This window comes from Protomyctophum bolini, assembly GCF_963924005.1.
Source record: "Protomyctophum bolini genome assembly, chromosome: 16".
Classification (NCBI taxonomy): Eukaryota; Metazoa; Chordata; class Actinopteri; order Myctophiformes; family Myctophidae; genus Protomyctophum; species Protomyctophum bolini.
In genome coordinates, this window is record NC_137877.1 from 33,132,896 (window position 1) to 33,145,922 (window position 13,027).

Genomic DNA, 13,027 nt, shown 5'->3' on the forward strand with positions numbered 1-13,027 from the left:
GCTTCCATTGAAAATGAATGGTAGACTGTATCTTTGTATGGTAGATGCAAAGATTGCAGCACTTTGTCGCGTTGTCGCTTTGTAAAATCTGTTGCTCACATGGCTGTGACGTCATCAAGCGTGCAAAAGTGATGTTCGTGTGTCATTGCAGCTGCAGTTGTAGCTTTGCATCTGGAAGTTGGACCCATAGCTGATAGCTCAGCTTCAATTTGTAGCTTTTGCAGCAGCTACAAAAGTGGCATGCATCATTGTATCTTCATCTCGCTGGCTTCTATTGACAATGAATGGTAGACCGTATCTTTGCATGCTGCCTGAACTGCTGCATTAGTCACTATACACCTGTCCAATTTCCAGGTTCTATACCTGAGCCAACCCTGCCCACACCTTCCATTTGATTACTACAACAGTCCACTTTTCACAGTCATTTGCACTCTTCTTCAGACATATTCTCCCCACATTCACCACACCACAGATGTTTACCACTGCACTTTCCACAACCCCCCCCCCCCCCCCCCTCCATATATGCCCATAATAGGCCCACATTCCTTAAAGTCTTTATATTGCCATATAAACAAAAGTTGATAGGAATTTGTCCTACAACAGCTCATGTTAAAAAAATAAACATATTTTGCATTTTCTGACAGTGACGATTGATAAGTAAATATAGGCATTCTTAGCTGTCAGGGAAATAGCTATGGCCTATAGCTACAGTATACAATTAGACATAAATCATATAGGCCTATATATGCACAATCATTGGCGCACTGAAGTGAACCATACTGTAAACATTCTTAAAAAGATAGCTTGGTGCATTTGCCCATAATTAAATAGCCCACTTTAAAGTAAACCTTACCCACACACAAGAGGCTTTGTCGGCTCCTTGTAGTGAAGGCATAGTTTTTAGGCCGTGACTGCAAGGATTAAATGAAAGCACATGATGACTCAACCCGTGATTTCTCTGAGAGTTAGGCCATGGAGTGCACTCAACTTTCTTTCTTCGCTTTACTTTTCCTACTGACACGGTAGCCTATTTTCTTGCAGTCCATAATGGCATCCCCACGGCTGGAGACATTCTGCTGCCCAAACCGAGACGCAGCAACAGACTTTGTCATTTCTTTTCAACCTGTCTTGTTTGGCGCGTTATGTATTGGCAGCGCATGTCTGAGTTTAATATTTACTATAGTGCAAATTTTACCTAAACGCAAGGGTTACAGAAGACTAGGGCACTACCCCCTTCCAAAGCCTGCGTCGTCGTCACGGATATTATTCATCATCAGTATATGTGATATATTGGGATGTACAGGTAAAAGAAAAACTATAACTCTTTGGCAATTGGCATACATGCAAACTGCATGCGTTCATGCGTATTGATGGAGGCACTGCAGGCACTAATTATAGACTAGCTGCTAGCTAGGCCTATTCATTCCATGATTGTTTTTGTTGATGTGAAAACGAAGACGATCTTTGTTTGTTTAGTTAGCATACTTTCCCGTTTCTAGACAGATTTAATTGTTTTTTCTTATAGCCTAATAATCTCTGTGTTTGTTTGTCCACACATTTTGTCAGACATAAACACCTAAAGGATTTTATATTGTGTTGTAAATATGTGTAGGCTATTTTCTTTAACCGTAACATATTAGGTATTATTAGCCTATGGTTTTTTTTTATTATATTATTATGACATTTGGGCCAGCTTTATGTGGCATGCTTCCACTGCTTTAAGGCTAAAACACACGTCAGTAATCCCAATGATGCTGCTTGAAGCCGTGTTTCAAAGAGGACAGACGGGGCCTTTGTAAAGTCATAGCCTACTGCTGCTGTGGGGCCTACTTTGTACAAACAGTTACATTATTACGATATAATTACCATTATGAATTAGCCTACTACAAAACTGGAAAATGTAATCAACATTGTTTCCATCTATGAATAGACCGTCTTTTTACATTTACATTAGCATTTTCAAATGATATGTAGGCTATTCATTTCAACAAAACTCACTTTTGCAGCTACCTGAAAGGAGATGCTGAATGAAAGTAACACTGAACATGTTTTGTAGTCCCTGATGCCCTATTTCCACTTGACACATTTTACATTGAAATGCACAGCATGTAAACATCATCTGAAGTTCCTGAGACATCTCATACTTTCCCAAGTCTTACAGCAATCCAGCTGGAACTTGACGTAGGAAACGGGGGGGAAAATCTAACAAAGCAAGCATATACCTTGGGGCTTCGTATTTCCATTACATCCAATTTCAATTAAAAGGATTCCATGACAGAATCAAGTTAACAGAGCTCTTAATAACACAGATGACCAACAACTTTATGTGCTTCAGTGTTAATTGTTACCAGACATGCCTTGAAATGCACCCCATCCATCCCCTGCAGGATTTTCCTCCTCTGTGTTTACATTCTTCCATCTTTTACTCACACTTGAGTTCGTTGACAAGTGAGATTTGAAGCAGAGATTGTACGTTTATTGTGTGTTTATTTTCCTCCCCAGGTATTATTTTGCGGTCATCCATCTGGCTGGGTCTTCCTAACGTCATTGACAGCATCTCAATGGCCAACAGCACTGACGTGTTGTTCCCACAGGTCTTCTGTGTTGGGAGTTCAGTATGTATGCTGTACTTTCATAATGCTTTACAGTACACTAATGATGAGCAGTTCAACAACAGTGGTGAAGTCTGCATCTGTGAGATATGCAAATCACAGTCCAAGGGAAAGCAGAACATATTTATTCATAATATTAGACAGCTTTTTTCACGACAGGTAATGATTAAAAAACATTGAAGAATATAGTAAATAAGTAATTTCTCCAGACACACAGATATCTCAAGCATAGACCTACTGTAAGTTTGATGTGTTTTACTGTTAAGTTTGATCTTCGAGACCATGTTGAATTCCTGAATCCATAAATAACACTCAACAAGGACTATTTTAAGAAACTTTATTTATTATAATTATTAATTTGTTAGTAATGAAACAATACAGGTACATACGATAACTAAATACAGCACATACTGTATATCAGATATGACATCTGTGAATCAGTTCTATCTCTCCCTATATTTTGTTTCTTCGTGGACTATATGGAGTACAATGTTGTACTTTGGGTTGACTGACTCTGATCTATTTCTGGCAGATGTGGATCCAGCTGTTCTTCAGTGCGTCCTTCTGGTGGACCTTCTGCTATGCTGTGGATGTCTTCCTAGTGGTGAAAAGATCTGCAGGAATCAGGTGCCCGCAAATGTGTCCCACTTTTGCCACGTGTCCCTACAACACCAACATCACTCCTGTCCTGTTATATGGAGGCACACGTTACCCCTGATAGGCATAACAAATATTGGTATAAATTATTCAACTCACAAAAGGCACCCTAGAGAATTACAGATATATCTGTCTCTCACAAACCCTCTATCCCTCTCTGTGTTTTCACTAGGCCTACCCCATTTGAAACCCATTTGGGTGTTGACATTCAGAAAGCAATTTAACAAGTTGCACGGGAAAACAGCTTTGCTTTAAAGCAGCCCGTTGGGGGATGCATCATGTTTGGACTGCTGCTTCACATGCTGTTGAAATAAGTTCATGATGCAAATTCAGCCAATCAGTATTTTATTTGGTAACAGGTACAGTCGCCCCTTTTCCATCTCGCCCCACTACTCTACCTAGTTGTAAATAACCAAACATAATTAATGTTGGGGATTATATAAAAGGTATTATCATATTCATATATCATTGTTAAGTTCACTCTGTATATCCACGGGCATAATAGCATGATGATGCCATTACAAAACATGGGCTACATGGAAGAAATGTGTTTAATAAAACAAAAGGAAGGTTCTAAATTAACTTAATTAAGCAGTCACCGTCTCTATCTCATGTTATTTTTTCTTAATTTTACAGAGTATAGAGATCGACTACTATACAATCAAATAAATCTGTATACAAGTTAATTTCAGAGAGGGCGGGAAATACTAAATTAACTGTTAACTACATTAACACATTTCACGGGGGCGAGTTGGTAAAGGGGCGAGTCGTCTGATATTCTTTTAATTTGCTATAATTTGTATTGATTTATTTGCTGTAGCTGTAGACAAGTCTCATGACTGGTTTGTTTCCCCCATCAGCACCATCATCCTTTATCACATGATCACATGGGGTCTGGCTGTGTTGCTGTGTGTGGAAGGTGTGACCATGCTCTACTACCCATCTATTTCCGAGTAAGTGTTCAGCCTGGAGGACTTCCATACATACAGAAAAGCAAAGGCTCGCAACTCACTTTTGTAATGCTACAAGTATTTATTTCACAATCACAGCAGGCAGGACATACAACGTTTCAACCGGTATTGGTCTTTTTCAAGTATGCTTGAATTACTTACTTACTTACTGCCCTTTACGCCGGCTGGCATGTAGGGCAGCAACAAAGGATCTCCACTTCAGTCTGTCCTGGGCTTGAATATTTCAAGTATATTGCATACTTGAAAAAGACCAATACCAATGTCCTGCCTGCTGTCCTGCCTGTGTGAAAGTATAACCTTGAATATAGCCTTTGCACCCTGGTCTCACCCAAACAAGATTAAATAGCACCCAAACAAGATTAAATGGCATTTCTGTACATACACGCCTAGAAAACCCAAAAAGCTTTACATATTACTATATGAAATTCTCCCCATAGACTATGACGGAGGGAGGGGCGCCGTCTCTACCGAACTCGAAAGACACCACCGAGCGTGTTGCCCTGTCGAGCGTTGTGAAGTTCGGTAGAGCCGACTCAGCCCGTCCAAGTTGTAACCCAATAGCACAGAATCGGAAATCTTGAGTGTACAGGGATTTGATGAGGTCAGATCAACATATGTCAGAACAGGTCAGCTCCATATATGGAAATCTAAGGGTGGCAGCGGGGGCAGTGTCTTGAGTGTAAAGGGTTTGATGAGAGCCCAGTTAAGGCCGGGCCTTCATTTTCGGGCCTGATGAGAACTCTAGTGTTGCAGCAGGGCAGTGTCTTGAGTGTACAGGGTTTGATGAGGCCCTTCATTTTTGGGCCTGTTGAGAACTCTAGTTTTTACCGGCTGCCAGGCGCGGCTGGGCATTCCCATAAATGGGCTTAATATTGATGATATCAGAGATCTCGATCCCCAATGATGTCACGTGATGTCACAAGGGTGAGTTGACCAACCAACCAACCAACCAACTGACTGACGAGAATTGCACGTTTCCATAGTAAATGCGACCTGCGGTCGTAATAATAATAACAACATATAATATAATAGTGCTGTGGAAAGGAATTTCCCCTTAAATGAAAAGTCTGAAGTCTTTACAGTGATATTGTTGGTCAATATTCATCTAATAATCATCCATCCCAGCATATAAAATGGAAAGGCGGGTGGCATAGTCATATGATTATAGGCAAGAAGAATTGGTTCTATGTTCTAAGTTCACGTGGTTAAAACATGATGTGTAACATCATCCACTGTTGCTCTGCTGTAGTTGTGAAGACGGCCTCCAACATGCCATACCCCACTACGTCACCACCTACGGCCCCATGCTGCTGGTCCTCCTGGTCAACCCTGTGCTGTTTGCCCGTACCACATCCGCAGGTAAGTACCCCACTTGCATGTGTGGAGGTTTTCTGGATCAAAAAGGATGTTGAGGTAAACTGAGTCAGAGACACTTTGTATTTCTAGGATAAACATTTATTATATGAGCTCATGGGATAAGTACGTTAACCACTTAAAACCTATTGTTGACCGGGGTACCACAGGGGTCTACTTGACCAGGGGCCACTTGGTCTCCGCCCGTTTTTTCCATGCCGCACAGTGGCACATTGTGGAACTGCTATTTTCGCCAAATGTTTGCCTATTATTGAGATGCTAGAGATAAAACACACAGGTCGGTGGTCAAGTAGCTCTCTGGGGAAAGCAGGCCTGGGATCAGACCATAGTTACTGTATACACATACACAGTGGAGTCTGTGTCATAGGACAAAACAGTACATACCAGCCCTGCATGCCATGGCATCTTAATTCTGTAATATTCACTCAGCAGAACAAGGCCATAGGTGAACAACATGATAACATGAGAGTAGGGTCTTACCTAACAGTGAATACTGTATAATGTACAATTCCACAAATGTCTGTATACAAACAATAGCTACACGTTCACGAGAAGCGAATAACCACCATACTCATCTTCTCCATTTAGTGACGTCTTTGTTAAAAGGTCGGCAAGGAATCTACACAGAGAATGAGAGACGCCTGGCCACAGAGATAAAGATACGGTTCTTTAAAGTCATGCTGGTCTTTTCTATCTGGTATGTTATGTTCCTTTCTCAGGAAAAAAAAAAGTGTATAAAATAGGCTTAGCGTATCTTGATTGGCTCTTTTTGTATTTTTTAAACATCAAGTATTACCTCTGGTGTAACTGTGGAAACATTAGTAAACATGTACTGAAGGGCTGCTCAATTTCTTGCAATAAAGTAAAAATGGTCTTTTTGAAAATTGCTATCACTGACAACAAAAAGATTCAGCATGTTTTTTGTACAAAAGTGATTATTTCAAGTTAATTTCAGTTAGTGTCATCTAAAAAGAAAAAACAACCTCTGTCTGAACTGATGTTTTTAGCTGGGTGCCCAATATCATCAACGAGAGCCTGCTGTTCTTCCTGGAAATGCAGCCAGACATGAAAGACAGCAGCCTGAGGAACATAAGGAATGCAGCCCTCATCACGTGGTTCATCATGGTGGGTCACAGCTTGAGCATATCCACCATTATCTGACTTTAGTAATCGGCTGGTGGCTGCATAATCCTGATTATAATCAATAATTGTCCTGATCTTTAACAACTTTCAGCCTGGCATCCATATTTTGGGATAGGCAACATTTTTAACCTCAGTAAACTTAACTTGCCTGGGGGCGTGGTTATAAGCACAAAGTAGGAATTAGTATGCCGCTTCATGGACACTGGGCTCACTTACTTCCTGGACTACATCTTGTCTCAGTAAGACAGCCCTCCCCCTATCCACAAGGAGGAGCAGTGGACCAAAGCATTATGGGGATTGTAGTCCAGGAAGGAAGTGAGCTCTGTGTCCATTACATCATTAGCCTGGATCCAGCCCAAAGACAATCAGGCTATGACATCATGGAGCACATGGACACTTTGAAATACTGAAATATCTAAAAACACAAATAAATTACCCACATAAAAAGGAAAGTGTTTCTTGATTCCCAAACATAATTAAAATAAGATCTGCTTGCAGTGAAGTGGCCCTATAAGTGGGTAAATAAAATTCAGTTTGTGTGTTTTATATCTATTAAAAAGTGTTTCATAATGTCTCAGGGGATCCTGAACCCAATGCAAGGCTTCCTCAACACCTTGGCTTTCCATGGCTGGACAGGCTTCGATGTGGACTTCAGCCTGCAGAGGCGGAGGGAGCTGGCCTGGGACTCGGCCTCCACGTCAGTACCCAATACAGGAGGTTATAACCCTATGGTGGGGTCCACTCTGCTCTATCAGAGCCATGTTCAGGAAGCCAAGAAGGAAATGACCGGCAACGGGCAGCCACCCTCCGACGCCATCAGTGTCCACTCAGAAGGTAATGGGCATGGCAGGGGTGATGACAGTGTCAGCTCCCCTGTATATCAGGGTTGGTAGAGACCAGTCCTGTCACACTGACCACCACCCCCACCACCACCACCACCATCATAGTCATCACCATCACTATCGTCATCTACAGTACATGGTATCACTCAAAGCTGTTGCTAGACTGCCTCTTGTTATTATCAAGTTTGTGTTTTCTTATAGTTGAGGCTTTAATCCTCCAGTAGGTGTTCCAGCCATCAGAAAAAGATTAGAGCAGTCTTTTAAGTTGTGATAATGTAGGTGTGATGGTAAAGATTAGGAGAGACTTGACCATGGTACTGTAATATTGTATGAGACATAATAGTGTAAGTATTAATTTGCTAATGTTATTTTAGTTGACTGGAATTTTGTATGACGCTGCTAAGCTAATATGCAGAGAGCAATGGGAAAGTGTTTACTTCCCATGTGAGATTCACTATCAGCATATTAATATTTATACTCATTCTGGAGAAAGAGGGCAAAATATGAAATGTATTTTGGGATAACTTTGTGTGGTTTTGTACAATTTCTCCCCTAGTGGTATTTGTATGTTCCTGTGCACCATAGATAATGTACAAAAACAATTAAATGTTCTGTGACAATATTCAGGTACCTTGCATTGATAAATCACTCTGAAATAAAGATCAGCTTTCAAGGCATTTGTTTCTTGTTTATCAGTATAGCCCTGAGTATCATAAACTCAACTGAAATTGAGATCATATGTGGTGGCAAAAAAAAGGGAAAAAAAGTACTACTAGTAAAAGCACTGACTGTATAGTCATGATTTATTTATGCTATTCCCAAAATGCAAATTCCCAAAATACATTTGGTTAGATTTGTCGGTGAAGAGTATGTCTTTAACAGTAGCAGTTTAATCAAACAAGGTGTTTTATGACAAGAAAGCAACAGAATCTAAGAGGCGTCATCCAGTAATTTCCTCCTATTTTGTCTTGCTACTGTAGGTTCAGAGTCTAGTACAATTGAAATCCACATTTCCAGTGAACTACGAGACTATGAAGATGTAGGCGCAGATGCAGGATCCATGGAGAACTCTGTGAGACAATAAAGGGGACAAAATCTGCTTCAACTGCCAGCCTCCAAAAGTCTCTGTTGTATGTCCTGGATCTCTCATCAGATACACCGTTTTAGACCCCCTTAGCTGCTGCTAAATAATAGCCTGAAAATTATAGTCTACAAATCGCTGGATCATTTTGTAAAGTAGCATAGTTTTTCCATTTCCAGTTTTTGGGTCAACATTAAGCAATATAAGACTAGTCATTGATTCCAAGTCCCAGTAGGCTTGCCTTTTTTCTCTATCTCTCTGTCTCTCGCAATTCAGAAATCAACTATACAGTAATTGAAGTGTCCCCAGGCTGATTCACTGTCTCATGTTGAAGTCAGGTAGTCAGTTGTACAAATCTGACCTTCCTTCATTGACAAATAACCGATTGAATTACATAAGGACTCTTTTCAACCTGATGCATTCAATAAAATTATCATTGGATTTGTGTTATGCATTCAATAGAATGAACATTGGTTTTCTGTTATACATTCAATACAATGCACATTGGCAAATGGTTTTGAACACTGATTTTGTTATTTTATGTAGGTTTTGAGCTATACATTGAATACAGTGAACATAGATTTTCTGTTAAACAGTGCACATTGGTTTTGTTTTGTGTATTCACAGTTAAGTAGCCCCCAGTTTTGTTCGAAGTATTCACAGTCAAGTAGCTCCTTGTTACCCTCATGTAACAGGGTCACAATATTGAAATGATTTTGTTTGAATTACAGATGTGCAGCTTTCTACCATGTATTTTTACTGCATAAATCTATTTTATATAATATTAAATATAAAGAGCATTTCTTAAAAGGTTTTGTTGGTGACACGGTTCCTTGATGCTTGAACTCTGCTTGGATTGTTCTCGTAGACCAATAAATTCAAGAATGGATTTATACCCATATGCAAGAGTTTACTGCCATGTACAGTACATTGACATCTTACGGTTAATGATTACACTGATCATTACATGTTTGAATTATAATTATCCATTAGGACACATTGATGTTCTCAGTTGTCATCACAATAATCCGCTGCTTAGCAATAATACACTCAAAGCTGTGATATAGTCAAGTGCATCATCATCATTTATATTTGCACACAAAGGAAGAGTCATGAGTTGAACTGGTTTATTGAGAGTATTGTGAACATGAAAATGTAATATGAGACTGTGTTATGGGTACTTGAATACTGACTGCTTCTGTTCTGTCTGATCCAGTGTGTTTGGGCAAAAGAGTCCCCAGGCTACCAGAGCACCATATATTGGTCTGGACTGGACCACAATGAAATGGCCAGGGGGTGTTTGAGTTATGTATTGGAGCTGCTAATGATAATGGGATATGTGGTTTATCTTGCAAATAGTGGGCATAATTGATATTTACTTACAGGTGTAGTGATATAGATTTATAGGCTCATGTGATGTGGGTTATGTGGAGTTAAGAAGTGTTGCATGTTTAACCGGTAATATGGTAGAGTCTGCACTGATTGGTTCAGCTGCCTATAAAAGGCTGCCAGGGAGCACACACCCACTCAGCTCAGTGTTAGATTCAGTGAGAGGGCACGGTGGAGCTGCACACCAACATGCCCCCAGTGTGTATCATGCCATTTCCCATGCTGTACAACTTCTTTTGGGAATAAACCATGGTGTGGCTGCCTTTTACATCCTGACTGTGCTCATTTCCAGCTGCTTATCGGGCAAACACTACAATACAAATATACAAGACACAGCCATTGTTTTCTAATATCAAAATAGAGTGATTTATTTCAGACATTGACTTCATTGTTTTGTCTTGGAAATAGGTGACCACACCGTAGACCAGGGCAAGAGAGACAGCAGTGCTGTCACAGCACTTATTCCACACTGGGCTTCTCAGCATGCCAAGATGGCTACCAACCACAGCCCAATTCTCAGTCTGACACAGACAATAATGGCTCTCAGCAAACAAAGGAGTCAGACAATGGCAAGCATCCATCAACGTCCGATTATGACGTAATAAACAAAAACAAAACAAGAATAAGCCTGGACATTCCATTTTTAGCAAAATCTTATAAGCTGAACACAACATATGAAAAAGTGCACTTCACATTTTTCTAAGACTTGACTGAAAGAGAAAGCAACAGAAACAAAAAGGCATATCAAAGTGGTGGCATGTTAGTTTGAAGATACTGCTTATACATTAGACTCCAGTAAGCACACATACTGCACACTATTAAAGCTCAGCCCACAATATAGGCTTTTTCAAATCGGAATTAAAGTAAGTAAACCAAGTAAACCAACCATAGACGTTTTAAGAAAAGCAGGACTTTTTTTGCTTGACCATCTTCCTGGTCATAATGTGTATTGGATTTTCAGTAGACTGATCCATGTAGGGAGGCCACAATGATAAACATCCTTGTTACAGGTGGACACCCATGTTACAGTATACATGAAGTACTTAATTCGTTTTCAGAATGAGGTCAATGCTATCAAGTGGGACGCATAGTGGGCGCTACTCGCCTCCTGCTCAGACATGTCACACATAAAATTCTGCATTGATTCCTTCACAGGTGCACAGTATTAATTTAACTTTAAAAATTGACTTTTCTGTGCATGGTTTAACAGGAACTGTGTCATCATCTTCAATAATAGGTTGTAAACGTAAAGCAATGGGCCAAAGCAGAAACCTGGGATGACTATCAAGAATAATAATCTTTAGCAAGTTCAGCAGGCAATTCCACAATATGCAGATAACAAGGCCTATAGGTCTCTCCCATGGTGGTCGACAGAACACCGATCAATGCAGAAAAACAAATGTACCTCATCTCTGTCACGCCAACCACCTGTAACTGACTGGATATACTGATTTGATATACCATTTACATGATTTGTGAAGTTTAACATACATTGTGACAATATGATACCGCCCTGACATACACTTAATTTTTAAAGTTTTTGTAATGGCATATCAGCAAAGAAAATAGTTGAGAGCTCTAGCCAGTATAGAGCCTCTACAGAATGACATAAAAGTGTACTATATATAAACATATATACACAGTATATAAGTCTGTGTATTTATCTAATTTACATATCTTTACATTCATTAAATTTACATCCATAAAGGGAGAAAATTCTCTTATAAACCACACATTTCACATCAGGCTGACATGTCAGCAACATGACCTTTCTTGCTTCCCGAGTTAACTGAACCTTTTTACACTACAGGCTAGTTCTTGGCAGTTTTGTCTCCTGCTGACCTTTGCGGTTTACAAATGTGAGCTAAGAACTACCTCATAGCGGCACATCAGCATCCTGTCAACAGAGGATGCCAGTGTATCACTAACAAATGTTACTTTCACCATGTTTTTTTTTAACATGAGGTAACATTTTCCTGGAGCATTTCTAAAAATGCAACCTTTCTTTCATATGGTGTAGCCTAAACATCACCAAACACTGCTGTGCTTCACTCATACCATAGATACATAAAGCCACATCTAGCGTTTGTGCCCACAGCCAGGTAACAGCAGGACCAGTGGCGCGGAGGAATTGTGGCACCTCCTGATTAGAAACATATGAAAACCTGGCTGAGCCAAGGGAGTTGGACTTATAGTCCGACCCTGTGGATATTCTGAGCCGATCTTGATTACGGATCTCAAAAAGGAGTGTGCACAATATTAGCACTCATTAGCACTCGAACCAGCTATACACTTGCTGGTTTTGGTTTCTTGGAGGCTGCTGCTGGCTGTCATGCGGTTTATGTCCTGTGAGGGTCATCTTACACCGCACGTAATTATAGCCCTCCTTGAGCAATGAAAGTGTCTGCTGATGTCAGAAGGCAAGTTTTGCTGCACATTCCAGAATTTGTGTTCGTTGGGTTCAATCAGGACGCTATTTTCTGAGATCAAGCACACATACCTAGAGGGCAAAGATAACAAAATAAACAATAAAATTAACATCATATGGAATCAGTTGAATTCCAAATAATCTTGTTATACTTGACCGTTATAATTTATCAATATTCTTTCGTGAGAAAAGAGCATAAGCAAACTCAGATCTGTGCAGAAGCCGGTTAATACATACAAGTCATAATGCCTGTGGTCTGACTGAAAGCTTGAATTAATTAAAACAAAGTTTCATCAACTCCTTTTTAGAATCATTGTTTTATCAAAGTAAATGAAATAAGCTGCATGGGAAAACGGCCATGACTTACAGAGCCATCTGAAGCACTAGCACCGACTTTGTCCCCTGTGCTGTTCCAGCAGACCTCGAAAATCCCACCGGTTCCCCTGTAGCTGTGCACCAACGCCCCAGTCTGAAAGCGCAGCACAATGCATTAATGACCCACTCAGCTGTCAACGTGCAGAATGCCACAG

At 40.2% G+C, this 13,027-nt stretch overlaps 2 protein-coding genes across 2 annotated transcripts in view; one reads left to right on the forward strand and one right to left on the reverse strand.

Moving 5' to 3' along the window:
- Nucleotides 1-1,027: 1,027 nt before the first annotated feature.
- Nucleotides 1,028-9,395, forward strand: gpr143 (G protein-coupled receptor 143). The gene is made up of 9 exons (XM_080785343.1): nucleotides 1,028-1,303; nucleotides 2,503-2,615; nucleotides 3,145-3,239; nucleotides 4,130-4,222; nucleotides 5,490-5,599; nucleotides 6,203-6,311; nucleotides 6,622-6,739; nucleotides 7,336-7,591; nucleotides 8,580-9,395. Exons 1-9 carry the CDS (start codon nucleotides 1,048-1,050, stop codon nucleotides 8,681-8,683), a joined length of 1,254 nt encoding a protein of 417 aa, XP_080641469.1. The 5' UTR covers nucleotides 1,028-1,047; the 3' UTR covers nucleotides 8,684-9,395.
- A 484-nt stretch (nucleotides 9,396-9,879) lies between these two features.
- Nucleotides 9,880-13,027, reverse strand: part of tbl1x (transducin beta like 1 X-linked) — a 28,241-nt gene continuing 25,093 nt past the window's right edge. The window contains exons 14-15 of the mRNA XM_080785583.1: nucleotides 12,865-12,966; nucleotides 9,880-12,569 (exon numbers count right to left, since the gene is read on the reverse strand). Coding sequence (XP_080641709.1) covers nucleotides 12,543-12,569; nucleotides 12,865-12,966 — 129 coding nt within the window. The 3' untranslated portion in view covers nucleotides 9,880-12,542. The remainder of the gene's footprint in view (nucleotides 12,570-12,864; nucleotides 12,967-13,027) is intronic.

Excerpts from the sequence above, each read along its gene's own strand:
- gpr143 (XM_080785343.1), top strand. The coding sequence starts at position 1,048 with ATGGCATCCCCACGGCTGGAGACATTCTGCTGCCCAAACCGAGACGCA. Across the intron at positions 2,616-3,144 it reads TCTTCTGTGTTGGGAGTTCA|ATGTGGATCCAGCTGTTCTT; the intron begins GTATGTATGCTG and ends TATTTCTGGCAG. Across the intron at positions 7,592-8,579 it reads CATCAGTGTCCACTCAGAAG|GTTCAGAGTCTAGTACAATT; the intron begins GTAATGGGCATG and ends TTGCTACTGTAG.